The sequence below is a fragment of the Hibiscus syriacus genome, unplaced genomic scaffold (genome assembly GCF_006381635.1).
Source record: "Hibiscus syriacus cultivar Baekdansim isolate YM2019G1 unplaced genomic scaffold, ASM638163v2 tig00005377_pilon, whole genome shotgun sequence".
Taxonomy (NCBI): domain Eukaryota; kingdom Viridiplantae; phylum Streptophyta; class Magnoliopsida; order Malvales; family Malvaceae; genus Hibiscus; species Hibiscus syriacus.
The window spans coordinates 403,794-417,564 of record NW_024062054.1 but is presented as its reverse complement, the minus strand read 5'-3'; the positions used below and the strand labels follow the sequence as shown (position 1 = coordinate 417,564).

Here is a 13,771-nt window from a genome sequence, read left to right as displayed (position 1 = left end):
AGATCCAAAATGATTCACTTGAGCATATCCTCTAAAATCAGAATAATCCTTCAGACTACCCGTCTGTCTGAGGATGAAAGTGGTGCTATAATTCAGTTTAGTACCCAAAGCTCCATTAAGTGCTTTCTAGAACTAAGAGGTGAACTACGTATCTCTTTCGGATATGATCGAGATGGGGACCCCATGCAACCTCATAATCACGCAAATGTAAATATGATTCAATCTCTCTAACTTCTAGTCCATACAAATTGGAAGAAAATGAGCAGATTTGGTCAATCGATCCACTGCAACACATATAACATCATGCCAAAATCACATCATTGTTAGACCAGTTACAAAGTTCATCGTTATTATCTCCCATTTCTATTGTAAAATCCAAATAGACTGTAGAAATCTTAAGGTAACCTAGTGTTCAGCCTTGACTTTTTGGCACACTAAACACTTAGCGACAAACTCAGACACCGCTCTCTTCAAGCCCGGCCACCAATACAATGGTCAAAGTTCTTGGTACATCTTTCTTATACCCGATTAAACGGAGAGGGGACTATAATGAGCCTCATGAAGAATCATATCATGAAGTTTCTATCAGTCAACACACAAAAACGTACTCAGAAGTACAGTATGTGTCCATCGCGTAACTTAAAACCTAGGGCTTCACCTTGAAGGACTTGTTCTACTCAAGCCTTCAATCGGTTGTTCAAACATTGTAAACTCTTAACCTCATCCACTAAGTCGGGCTCAACTCTCAACTCGGCCAAAAGACAACCTGATTCCTTCAAACTCAGATGCGCTAGCAATGCTCGCAACTCCACTATGGTCTTTCTGCTCAAAGCATCTTCCACAACGTTTGTTTTACCTAGATGGTAGTCAATTACACAATCATAGTCCTTCAATAGCTCTACCTATCTTTGTTACCTCAAGTTCAACTCATTCTGAGTGAGCAGATACCTAAGGCTATTGTGATCCTTGTAAATGTAACACTTCTCTTCGAACAAGTAATGTTGCTAAATCTTCAAGGCAAAGACTACTGTGCCAAGTTCTAAATCGTGGGTAGGATATTTTCATTCAAGAGGCTTGAGATGATGAGATGCATAGGGCACAACTTTCCCTTCTTGCATCAAGATATATCCCAACCGATTTAGTGACGCATCACTAAACACAGTTAAGTCTTTACCCGATTCTGGTTAGGTCAAAATGGAAGCTTGTGTGAGGGTCACTTTCAAATGGTTAAAACTTTTTTGACGCTTCTATTCCATACAAATGGAACTCCTTTCTGAAGCAGCTTGATCAACAGTGCCGCAATCATGGAGAAACCCTTGGCGAAACAACAGTAATACCCTATAAGGCCTAAGAAACTGCACACCTCAGAGACATTCTTATGTTGTTCCCACTCTAACACTGCCTTAATCTACTGGAGATTCACTCGGATACCATAGGCTATTACAACATGGCCCAAAAACGCCAGTTTAGTACCCCCAATATTCATACTTCCCAAACTTGGCATATAACTGACACTCCCTAAGCATATGCAAAACAATACAGAAATGATGATCATGCTCTTCTTCGGACTGAGAGTACACCATAATGTCATTCGATGAATACCACCATAAATTGATCCAAGTAAGGATAGAAAACTCAATTCATTAAATCCATGAATGTCACCAGGGCATTGGTGAGTCCAAACGGCATCACGAGAAACTCATAATGGTCATACCTTGTCCTGAAAGCGATCTTGGCAATGTTGACATCCTTGACTTTCAGATGGTAATACCTTGACCTAAAATCTATTTTGGAGTACACACAAGTGCTTTTAAGTTGGTCAAAAAGATCATCGATATGAGGGAGAGGGTAATGGCTATTGATCGTCAACTTATTTAGTTGTCGGTAGTCGATGCACAACCTCATCTACCATACTTTTCTCAGCAAAAAGGATCGACGCTCCCTAAGGCAAAACACTCGATTGAATAAAACCCCTATCTAACAACTCTTGAATATGATTCGTTAGCTCATTCAACTCTGTCAGTTCCATGCGATATGGTGCAATAGACACTAGAGCTGAACCTGGCATAAGCTCTATGCTGAACTTGACCTCGCGGTCAAGAGGTGACCTCAGTAACTGTTTCGAGAACACATCAGATAACTCTTTCACAATACATATATCTTTTTAAGTGTCGGAATAGAAACCCGCGTATCCACAATATGAGCTAAGAATGCCTCACACCCCTAACTTAAACACCTCTGAGCTTTAATCACTGAAACAACCTTGGTAGTGTAACCCGAGCTCCCACTAGTCATCACTACCTTCGTCTCATCATCCTTATGAAGCTTGAGTTGTCTGTCTTTGCACCTCAAATTTGCGTTGTGCTTAGTAAGCCAATCCACATCCAAGATCACATCAAACTCCTGAAATGGTAGCTCCATCAAGTCAGCTAAGAAAGTATCACCTTGAAGTTTTACGGGGCAACGACGGTGAAACTTGTTAACCAATACGTCTAATCCTAGGGGACTAGACACTCTAAACCCTATTTCTAAATTCTTAACTATAATATTCCTTTCTAAAATAAGGCCATTGAATATATAGGAGTGGGTGGAACCTAGATCTACCAATGCAGTAACAGGAATAGAGAAAACCATAAAGATACATGAAATCACATTGGCAGTATCTCACTCCTTCTAGGCACGCAAGACATACTGGCGCGATGGTACTCTATTCTCCTAAATGGTCTCGGATCTAGCGGTACTCCTATTATATTGCCCTAAAATGGATCCACCACTCTTAAAGGACCCTCGACCACGCTGAACGGATGGTACGAATATTCGAGATGACATGGGGGCTAAACTCTAAGCTCGGGGGTAGTCTTAGACAAAATGGTATAACGACCCACAACTGAAGCAACCTCTAATCGCTTGGTAACACTCTATAGGATGTCTTCACCCGTATGTCACACAGACTCAGTGAGTTGGTGTCAATTTAGACCTACTAGCTCTCAAACCACCAATTGATGAAAAATGCCTCCTACATGAGTCAGGCCTGCCTCCACGATTGGATCTCTGAGCTACTTCTTTAGACGGCCCTGCTGGCAGTCTCCTTGAACTCTGTGGAACCTTGGCCCACTTCACTGATAATTGAGATGACCTAGTAGTCTTTGGAGCTCTCCGAATCTAACCTGTTGAGGTGCCCACCATCTGTGCTTTCTTGAGCATAATTCTCTCGATTGCTTTAGCCTGACGAGTCAAGTGCACAAAAGCACAAGGCGGGACCTACTATTAACTGGGTCTGAATATCCAAGAGGAGGCCCTCCTTGAACCTCCGACATTAGTGAGCCTCCGTTGAAATGAGCTTTAGTGCCAGAGAAATTTCATCGCATACTTAAGTACAATCCTGTTACCCTGCGTCAGATGCAAAAACATATCCCTCAGATCATCGGTATGTGGCTCCCTATTGTACTTCTCCCTGAAATCCTTCGAGAAGAGCTCCCAAGTGGGTTTCTCTGGCTTCATCATCATCTCAATGGCCTCCCACCAATCTATCGCATCACCCTTCAAAAGGGTAGTGACGTATTCAAGCTTGCCCTCAGGAGTGAGGTATAACTGATGTAACGTACGGAGTGTCTCCCTGATCCACTGGTCCGCAGAGATGATATTGTTGTTCCTAGATCCATGGAAGTCAGTTATCCTGTACCTATGAAGCCTCTCGATAGGGGACTCCTGAGGTGCTACAAGAGGTTGAACGGGAGGCACCGGAGGGGTAGGTGGCATAGTGGACAGATTCGGAATAGTACGAACTATCTACCTAAGGGTTGATGTCAGATTACAGAAAAATGTCACCTCTTCGACTCCAGCTTCCACAAGCATCTCCTATTCAAAATCTGGGGCATACTCGTCACCAAAATCTCTGGTTAAAAAAGCATGACTCTCCTCCTTGCCCTCATGACTAAGAACGTCATTGTCATCCATAATCAAATCCTAAAATTAGAAAGGAAAGAGAGGTCACTATCGTCATTCCAGAATCTTAAGTATAGTTGACACTCTAGGGGCATGTACTCACATAGTAAGTTACTGACTCTGACCCATGGGTCCTAGGAAAGACTAAACATGGATTCTCTGATACCACTAAATGCAATGCTCTAATTCAGTCCGACCTGAGGATCCATGGATTACGATGTCACACGGAACCACCAAAAGGGTCAACTCAAAATTTTATTTTCAAACGTTTAATAACGTCAAAATCATTCATCATAGATTGTGTAAAATTGAAATCGAGTTTACAAAATATGAGTCTCCGAATATGTGTAAATACATAGATAAAGTATAAATCAAAATAAAGTTATGACTCGATTATACAAAGGTCCATATAAAATACATGCCCTCTACAAATACTCAAGACAAACTCTGTAAATCGTCTAGTTTGGAATGTACTGATGTGATAGGCTCCTCAATGATCCCTCTACTAACCTGCACAGGGAAACACATTCTATGCGCTAAGCTCACAAACGTAGTGCCATAAGAATAACTAAGCAATACTACATGCATTCATTACATGAACATGTCGGCGCGTAAGTTATGAATATGCTAAGTAAACAAATAAACATGAGTTAGGACTAGATGTGGTCGGAGGAATTTACGTGCTTCTCGGACACACACTAGCCTACCTATACGTGATAGCCTCGGGGTAAGAACCAGAATCTTACATGCATAGGATCTTAGGGCCCTCAGTCTATTACAGATTCTCGAGAGGTCAGGGGAGAACCAAAATTCAACATGCATCGGAATATCACTTCCTAAACTTAGTTGAGCATAGTATACGATTCTAGAATTTGTGTATCAAAATTCGTACTAGTATGACCCAGAATTTATGTGGATTAGATGAGTACCATCAAATAATATCTGAATACTCACAAAAAAGGACGATCGTCAAAGTGCTAAAGTAACTCGAGCGTCCAAATCGTTTCCTGAGTGTCACACAAAGGCCAATCTTATGTCGTCCTATCTTGCTTGATTTCTAGGTGAGAAATTAACGATCTTGATTGTTTTCACTTTTATTGAATACTTGTAGCTTATACGAAATCAAAACAACTCAGTTGGAATACCCAAATCAATTAACCAAAATTGCCCAAAAATCATTGTGGGTATCGATATTGTGCCAACAGTATCGAAACTGGACCATTGGGTATCGATACTCATGAGTATCGATACCAAAATTTGCTTCGATGTTTTAAAAATACTATGGTATCGATAACCCTACAGGGAGTATCAATACCAAATTTTCTTCAATGTTTACAAAAATACCTCAATATCAATACTAACCATTTGAGTATCGATACTTCTTGAAGGGTTATCGATACTCCCCTTATAAGTTACTCGATTTTTGCCTTCTAAGAACAATAATATCTATATTATTCTTCCAGTATTGATACTAACAGACTTGGGTACTCTGTTTTGATCATGAAAACATACCCAAATCTCACCCATTCACTTGCCTAAGACTAACAAACGTTTTTAAAGTCTTGTTTGGTGTCTTAGAGGTAAAAAGGCGTCAACTTTCATGCTTGTAACACACAAATACGACTTTCACTATGAATTTACTCAAACATGCTTCATGAACTAAACTTACCATGACTTACATGCAATATGGTCAAGTTAGAAACGCGTTACCTTGAAGCTAAGTGACTGAAAAACATCCTTGAATCACCCAAGGACTAGTTTTTCCTTGCCTCTAGCTTTTGAGCTCTCCCCTTGCTTTTGCACTAATCAACTCAAGCATAATGATTTGTTAACTCATTTTGAACCTTAGGAAGAAGCTAGAAACGTTTTCTTAGAACTTAAAACTCATAAAATGAACCATAACTTAAGATTCTATAAACCCCCACTAAAACCCATTTTCGATTAACTAAGCCAAATCTTACTAATATGGGTTTGATTGAAACCTTGAATAGTGAGAAAGGTGAATCCTACCTTAGAATTCAAAATAGAGGTTTGGATTCCTTAAAGTTCCAAGCTTTTGTTTTTTATTGAAGATGAATGGAGATAATAGTGGAGAGGAAGAAGACAAGGCTTTTAGTGAAAAAAGATGAAATGATTTAGACATGAGATCATGTTTCATAAATGGAATCAACTTTGATTTGAAATAATGGGTTAATTACTCTCCTAGTCCTTCCACATTTTGGTCCAGACTAAAAACACCCTTTTTATAACTTGTTGCGCTCATAACAAGCCCAAATCAAATGTTATATGGATCAAACTCTTTATGGGCTAAGAGGATTTTATTCTAAGGTCCAAATCAGATATACCCGAAACTTATAACCTGGGATTTGAGGCATTACACAGAGGTCTTGTGTATGTGATATAAGATATCTAAAGGTTAATTATGCATTCATCCTCAGAAGTAAGGGATCCCTAAGTAACTTTGCGGAGGAGTCTATCTTTCTGTTGGGAACGCCAATACACCCCATGGCACAACGAAAAACTATTCAACGATCTCACCAGTAATCCATGTACGAAAACTCAAATTCGGGAGGAAGGGATGTGTGATTTACCTTGGGGTCTTGGAAAAACAGTAATTCGACAGTGAAGTCGCAAACAATTCGAATCCTAAGCATCCACAAAAATGTCTTGGCCTCTACGCAGTTCAGCCAGTTGAGAGCAAATATTTTTCTTCTTAAAAACTGTTTTTAATAAATTTTATCTAAAATATTTAGTGCAGTTGCTAGACCTTTCTTATCTTTATATATGAATTACCTTAAACTTTAGGGTTTCTTTTTAATTCTAAATTAAATAAATCTAAATTTATTTATTCTAAATTTAATATCCATTAAAATAAGTTTAATCATAATTACATTATTTTTAATATCCATTTATTATATTTGGGATAATTAAAATTATTATATATATATATTCTTCAATCATGTATAATAAATTGTATAATTAAAATTCGTTTAATATTTGCTCGTTTCAACCATAGGGTGTGACCTTGTAGGTTCCTATAACATTATTAGTAATTATTAGAACCATTATAATATTACAAACAATGAGTGACATCTAGAAATATATCATTTTCATCTAAGTTGCAAGAAATTATGATTCGACATAACAACTTTCTGACTTACTTTTTGTATGTATTGCATCCTTTTGTTCTTTATATAGAATAGGCACAAGTCTGGGAATAGTCACACTTGTATAGCCCATATATTATTTCTTGATATCTAGAGTAGACTTAAATAAATGACCAACTTGTGATATCTCATATCAACTTGTTCGAGCATGGCCATGCATTTCTAGTCTCACTCAATCAAGTGGCTTGTGATATATTTCCTATTATATAGGAAGGACAAATCCTATCTTGATCATTCACACCTCACTACATATATCATGATATGTTCAATATCAGTCTTTATAGTGCAACCATTTACGAAGCATGTTTAACTATATCAAAACATACAACAATATATGTTGAGATGGTAACGATCCCAAGTCTGAAGATCATACATATAGTCATCACCATGAGCAATGTTGTGACCGTCACATAATAATCCAATACACATGCTCATAGCGGATCAATCTAATATATTTTTCTCTAACAACATATTCATGTATCGATTTTGACATCTCTATGTCAATGGCAACTCACTATCATCAATCAACTCCATGTTATTCTTAAACGTATTATTATTATCCATGACCATACTAATACTTGACTAAGGATCTTTAATAATAATCATATTATTATATGGACTTTATTATCTTTCAGATTATTGTAAAAACAAAAATACAAGTAAAAATAATAGGGATAATGCCTTTATTCAATAAAATCGGTAAAGAAAAAGTATCATTACAATCATCTCATGATTGGTCTTTAGGCATACTCTAATACTTTGACCTTCAACTGGAGAGATAGTAGTTTCCAAAGATCATCTATATATATATACATATGGGTTAGGATCCACATACTCCTAGTGTAAAACCTTTAGTTTTACGCCTTTTTAGTATCGTTGGATGAGGGAAATCAAATGTTAAGATTAACTCTTTTTTTCTAGTGAATATCTTCTAATTTCCTATTGTTAATATCAATCTTCGATTTCCCCTCATCCAACGATCCTATAAAGGTGTAAAACTAAAAAGTTTTACACTGTGAGTGAACCCTAACTGTTAGAAAATAAAGGGTGGATTTACACACAAGGTCAAACGTTATTATTTTTTGATTAAGTAGAGAGATGTTTATATTCCTAAAGCAACTGATGGGATTGAAACCCACACAAGGATGAATAATATGAGCTTCCTTGAGGACTTAGTTAATGAATATCACTTGGCTTATTATTTTAAGGGTAAACTATACTAGTGACCTCTAATTATTACCTCTTTTCATTTTGACCACCATTTTTTAGTTTTTGTCAATCAGGTCACCCAACTATTTAAATGCATTCAATCAAACCACCTGCAATTAACACTTGACAAAACTACTGACGTGGCAGTTAATAAAATTGGTATAATTACACATTTGTTCCTCAATACTTATATATTCAATGAATTTAGTCGTGATTTTTATTTGTTTCAATAAATTTAATTTTCTAATCACATAGTGACACATGTTGCCGTTTAATTGAAGATTATTTTTTATAATGTCAATGTAACACCCTAATCCGATCCAACCCAAACTTAGGAGGATTTGAATGTCATATAAAACCACCAAAGTGGCTATCCATTTTTTAAACTAATGCTCATAATCACAATTTAAAAACCAATAGTTTAAAACAGTAATAAAATCCATTTTATAAATTGGAGCTCCTTAACACAATTTAAATCAATTAATAGAACTCAAAGTTTATAAAACATAATACATAAATAAGAGTCCTATGAATACATCTGCCCACTACCAATAATCAAACAATACTCTGTGAGGAATATTGGGAGCTCTATTGTGTTGTTGCTCCTCGAACAGCTCGATGTACTAACCTATGAACAGAAACATCCAAACGCTAGGCTTACAAAGCCCCGTAGTATGATTGCTAATCTAGAGTAGTATATGAATATCATAAATATGAGCATGATAGAATACATGGTAATAGCAGTAGGTACATGCATGATCCTAATTAATGCTACCTACTTAGGGTTCAACAATCTTATCTTTATAGTTTGAGCCTCTTGTGTCCCTTAGTATTCTACTAAGAGCCTCACCATGAATATATATATATTAGGTTTCTAACCACAATACCAACAATGACAACAATAAGAAAGAGACATAGCAAAAAATTGAATATATAAATATATATAGTGGTATTGTCATCGAATAACAGGAGTGCCTTAGCATTGGTACTAAAGTTCCTCAGTACTGATATAGAAGTGCATTACCACTGATACTAAAGTGCCTTAGCACTGCTGGGGATATCTTTGGATATTTCACATACATATACTTTAGACGATCGTCATGCATACAAGTAGCTTAGGTGTCCTTATCATCTCTCGAGCGGTAAACAAAGGCATAAGTCTTATGGAATCTTACCTAATAAGGTTCTTATGGTTATCACACATATAATATTATTATCTTATGGTTATCTTGTCATTATTATCAATTACAATAAAGGTAGGTGAGATTGATCCCCTCACTTTACAACTATCTCGATCGTTTTCTCTCCTAGAATGTTATGCAGAAGCTTAATAGTATTTTAGTGTTTTATTCCCTTATTGGAATTAATAATCATTTCTACCCATTTGGTATATTATAACTAGCCCAACACTCGATTCGGGGATAGTTCGTCGGCAATGACCCCCTAGTCGTTCTCGTCACACTTCTTATCGGTTCACCCTTGAACTGGTAAGGCAACTTCCACATATTTGATTATAGGTATTCACGTAGTACTGATTTTCCTTTATCATGCTAGGCATGACTTTCATCATCTCACTCGCTGGCATATCTTTCAAAATGATCTTTCGTTCACGATTAATCAATACATGTTCGATTGAAGATACTCATAAGTATTTTATTTATTATGGTTACTTCATTTGTAACCCACTCTTTCAAGTGTTTCTAGGCCATCTTGGCTCTTTTGTGTCCCCTACAGACTAAGTTCTACCGTTAGAGATCATCCTTAGTGTAACACCCCAAAAACTGGGTTAGTAGTTTCAGGTATTAATGTTGGGCTAATAATGCTTATTTAAGGCTAATTAAATCATTTGGGCCTAGACGAAGAATGTGTTAAAGTTTGTATTTTTAATTTGAGACAAAATAAGGGGACCAAGGGAGTAATTTACCCATAGTTTGAATTAAAAGATGATTCCCCTTAATTGTGCTTGTGTCACTCACATTGGGAAGTGCTTGCACTTTGTCTTCTTCTCCTTCATCTTTTATTCCTCCTTCTTCTTTTCCCAAAGCTCCCAAAGGTAGAAACTTTGTTTTCTTACATTCTCAACATGGATTTGTGAAAGTAAGAAAGGTAATCTCCTCCCTTAGAACTTCATTTCTAGCCTAAAATCTTGAGGTTTGGCCATGGTGGCCAAAGTATGGGTTTTAGAGAGTTTTTTATTTTAGGGCTTGAGAGTGTCTCTAAATTATTTCTAAGTGTTTAGAAACATGTTTTTAATCACTTAGAACTTTAAAACGAGATTTCAATCCCTTTGTTGCTTATTGTTAGTTAAAGAGTTTGGAGAGTGTTCAAATGCTAAAAATAAAGACAAGTTGGTGCTTAGGTGACTCTTGGAGCCTTCTTCCACCAGTTACAGTTAAGGTAACACATATATAACTTCTCTCTACCACATGTAGGTCATAAATATATGTTTGCTTGTTTGTTGGCTTCATGTGAGTAAAATGGGTCTTTGTGGGTTTTGTTGGAAGCATAAATTTTGTTGTTGCCTTTTTATGTTAAAATGACCTATTAAGATGCTAACAACCTCTATAAAACTTAACAACATTTTGTAGTCTTAAAGGGGATTGTGAGGGACTTTAGAAAATTATTTTTGTGACTAAACAAGACATTTTTAAGCAGGGATATCGGTACTCGATGAACAGTAATGATACTACCCTTCATCTAGCCTTAAGAAGATTGGATTTTAGGCTAGTAGTACCCATACTCATTTAATAAGTATCGATACTTCAGGGTGGGTATCGATACGTGAGGGATAGTATCAGTACGAAGACCAAATTACATATTATAGTACTCATTTTTGGTATCAATACTCATGGGAGTATCGATACTCATGGGAGTATCGATACTAGGGGTAGAGTATCGATACTCCCAACCGGGGTATCGATACTAGGGGTGAGCAAAACTCGACTCAATTAAACAAATCGAAATTTAGTTTTCAATTTCGAGTTATTCGAATTATTGGTTGAGTTTTCGAGTTCGAGTCGAGTTCAGATTTTACCAACTCAGATAACCGACAAACCAAAATTAAAACGACATCGTTTTGATATTTAGGTTTAAATATATTAAAAGTACATTGTTTATTCATTTATTCCTTAAGCTAATTTTCTTAATTCCCCTGCAGAGCACTTCAGCCAGCAAAGCAACACCCACGCGTATTCAAAATCCCTAACCCTTATCGAGCAGAACCAGTTTTGTTTCATGATTCCCAAATTAGTTAACACTGATTTTTAGTTATTACCACCGATTTCCAGCCACCAGTGGTCTGGTAGGCAACAGCAACAGTTCGTTAGCATCAGAACGAAATACCCAAATCAATTAGCGATTTCAAGCATCCAAATAAGGTTCGTTCTTTTTGCTTTGTTTTTGATTCAGTTGCATAATGTTTTCCCTGTTATATAGTTTGTCATCTGCACCTTCTTCGTCAGTTGTACCTCTGTTAAATAGTTTTTCATCTGCACCTTCTTCGTCAGTTGTACCTAAGAAACATCACAAACCAAACCGACCATAAATGGGAAAAAAATGAAATTATAGGATATTATAAGCAATGCAAATTTTATGACACTTACCCCTTTAAAAGAACTGCAAATTTCAGTGTTGAGCTTAAAAGAATTGTAAATTTTAACAATCAAATGAGCCCCCTCAGGACCACTTGCAAGCACACTAGTACTTCCCTGCCTAGTTCGTGTGTGCATAGTGTTATTACACTATGATTTTATTACACTACTATGGTGTTCTGTAAACTCATCACAATCTTTGTTTTTATGGTTTTGTCATTCCATCGAAGCTTGAAATACTCAAAATTTGCCATGGTTGCAGTCATTTTATTTTTACATGATTAAGATAGAGACATATACATGTAGTTTAAATTTTTTACATGTTTAACATAGTACCATACACACACGTGTATATATATATCACAATCTTTGTTTTTATGATTTTGATTGAGTAGCAGTAAGTGTATTTAAAAAGTACTGTTTTGTTAAATTTTAAAGGTTTAAACAAATAAATACCTTTAAATTATGCCTTATTTTATAGTTTAAAAATGGAAATATTAATATATTATATTTTGATATTGCAGATGAGTGAATCACAAGAGACTCCAAACTCACAACCATACGGTTATAGTTCAAATTAAAGTTCACAAAGCTCTTCTACATGTAAGGTCAATGATCCAACGAGTAATAAAGGTGTTCGAATGAAATAAAAACCAAGACCAACATGTTGGAACCATTTCAAGAAATATGTAACTGAAGATGGGGAGAATAGGGAAAAATGCAATTATTGTGACACGACTTACTGCATGGAAACTCGAGGTTCTACAACCAATTTGAATAATCATTTGAAAACGTGCTTAAAAAACCCTCGAGGAAATACTTCATATTCTAAACAGTAAGAAATAGCAATACTTCGTACTGACCTTGAAAGTGAAGCGACAAAACTTTCAACTTGGAAGTTTGAAGAAGATGCTATTAGAAAAGCGTTGATTCATATGATAATCATGGATGAGTTACCTTTTTGAATTGTAGAGAGAAAGGGGTTTAAGTTATTTCTTTCTTTAACATACCCAAGGTTTCATCTCCATTCTTGTTTTACAATTATAAGGGATTATCCTGATTTCTTCAATTCCATGAAGAGGTTAATGAAGAATTCGTTCGAAAAATATACAAGTAGAATTTGTTTGACAATTGACACTTGGACTTCAATGTAGAGGGTGTCTTACATGGTTCTAACAGTACATTGGATAGATGATGAATAGATGTTGCAAAAGAGAATCATAAACTTATGTCCAATATCTGCTCATAGAGGTGAAAGCATTGGTCAAACCCTTGAAAAATGTATCTGATATTGGGGGATTGAGAGAAGATTCACTATTACAATTTATAATGCATCTGCTAATGGTGTTGGTATTGAATATTTGAGAAAGAAACTGAACCATCGAAATGCTTGTGTTGCAAGTGGGATTTATATGCATATGAGATGTATTGTGCACGTTATTAAGTATGTTATTGCACGTGGCCTCTCATTTCTTTTGGGAAACATTGATAGACATGTATTGTTTACTTGATGGATGGAAAAATAAATTGTGAGGACTTGGATTATTTCATGGCTTCAAAAATAAAGGAGAAATACAAAAAATATTGGGGTGATGTCAAGAATATCAATTTCATAGTTTACTTAGCCATTACCTTAGATCCAAGATGTAAAATGGGCTTTGTAAATTTTAGGGTATACTTGCTTTTTCCTAATGTTGTTAATGAGATTATGAAGATGATTGATAAAGAATTGTATTGCTTGTTTTATGAATACTCTTCTATTTTCTGGAAAACTGTGAGTCAAGAAGGTCAATCAAGTATTTTGACAAAAGTTTCCATGCATATGGAATTACATCAATCAAAGGCAAGTTTGATCGTTGT

The 13,771-nt window shown here is 36.1% G+C and overlaps 1 protein-coding gene across 1 annotated transcript; it reads right to left on the bottom strand.

The window, feature by feature from the left end:
• Positions 1-677: 677 nt before the first annotated feature.
• LOC120199158 lies at positions 678-3,759 on the bottom strand. The gene is made up of 8 exons (XM_039200342.1): positions 3,379-3,759; positions 3,168-3,225; positions 2,982-3,119; positions 2,263-2,600; positions 1,972-2,116; positions 1,663-1,784; positions 1,259-1,355; positions 678-856 (listed from the first exon to the last, which is right to left on the bottom strand). Exons 1-8 carry the CDS (start codon positions 3,757-3,759, stop codon positions 678-680), a joined length of 1,458 nt encoding a protein of 485 aa, XP_039056273.1.
• Between the last annotated feature and the right edge of the window lie 10,012 nt (positions 3,760-13,771).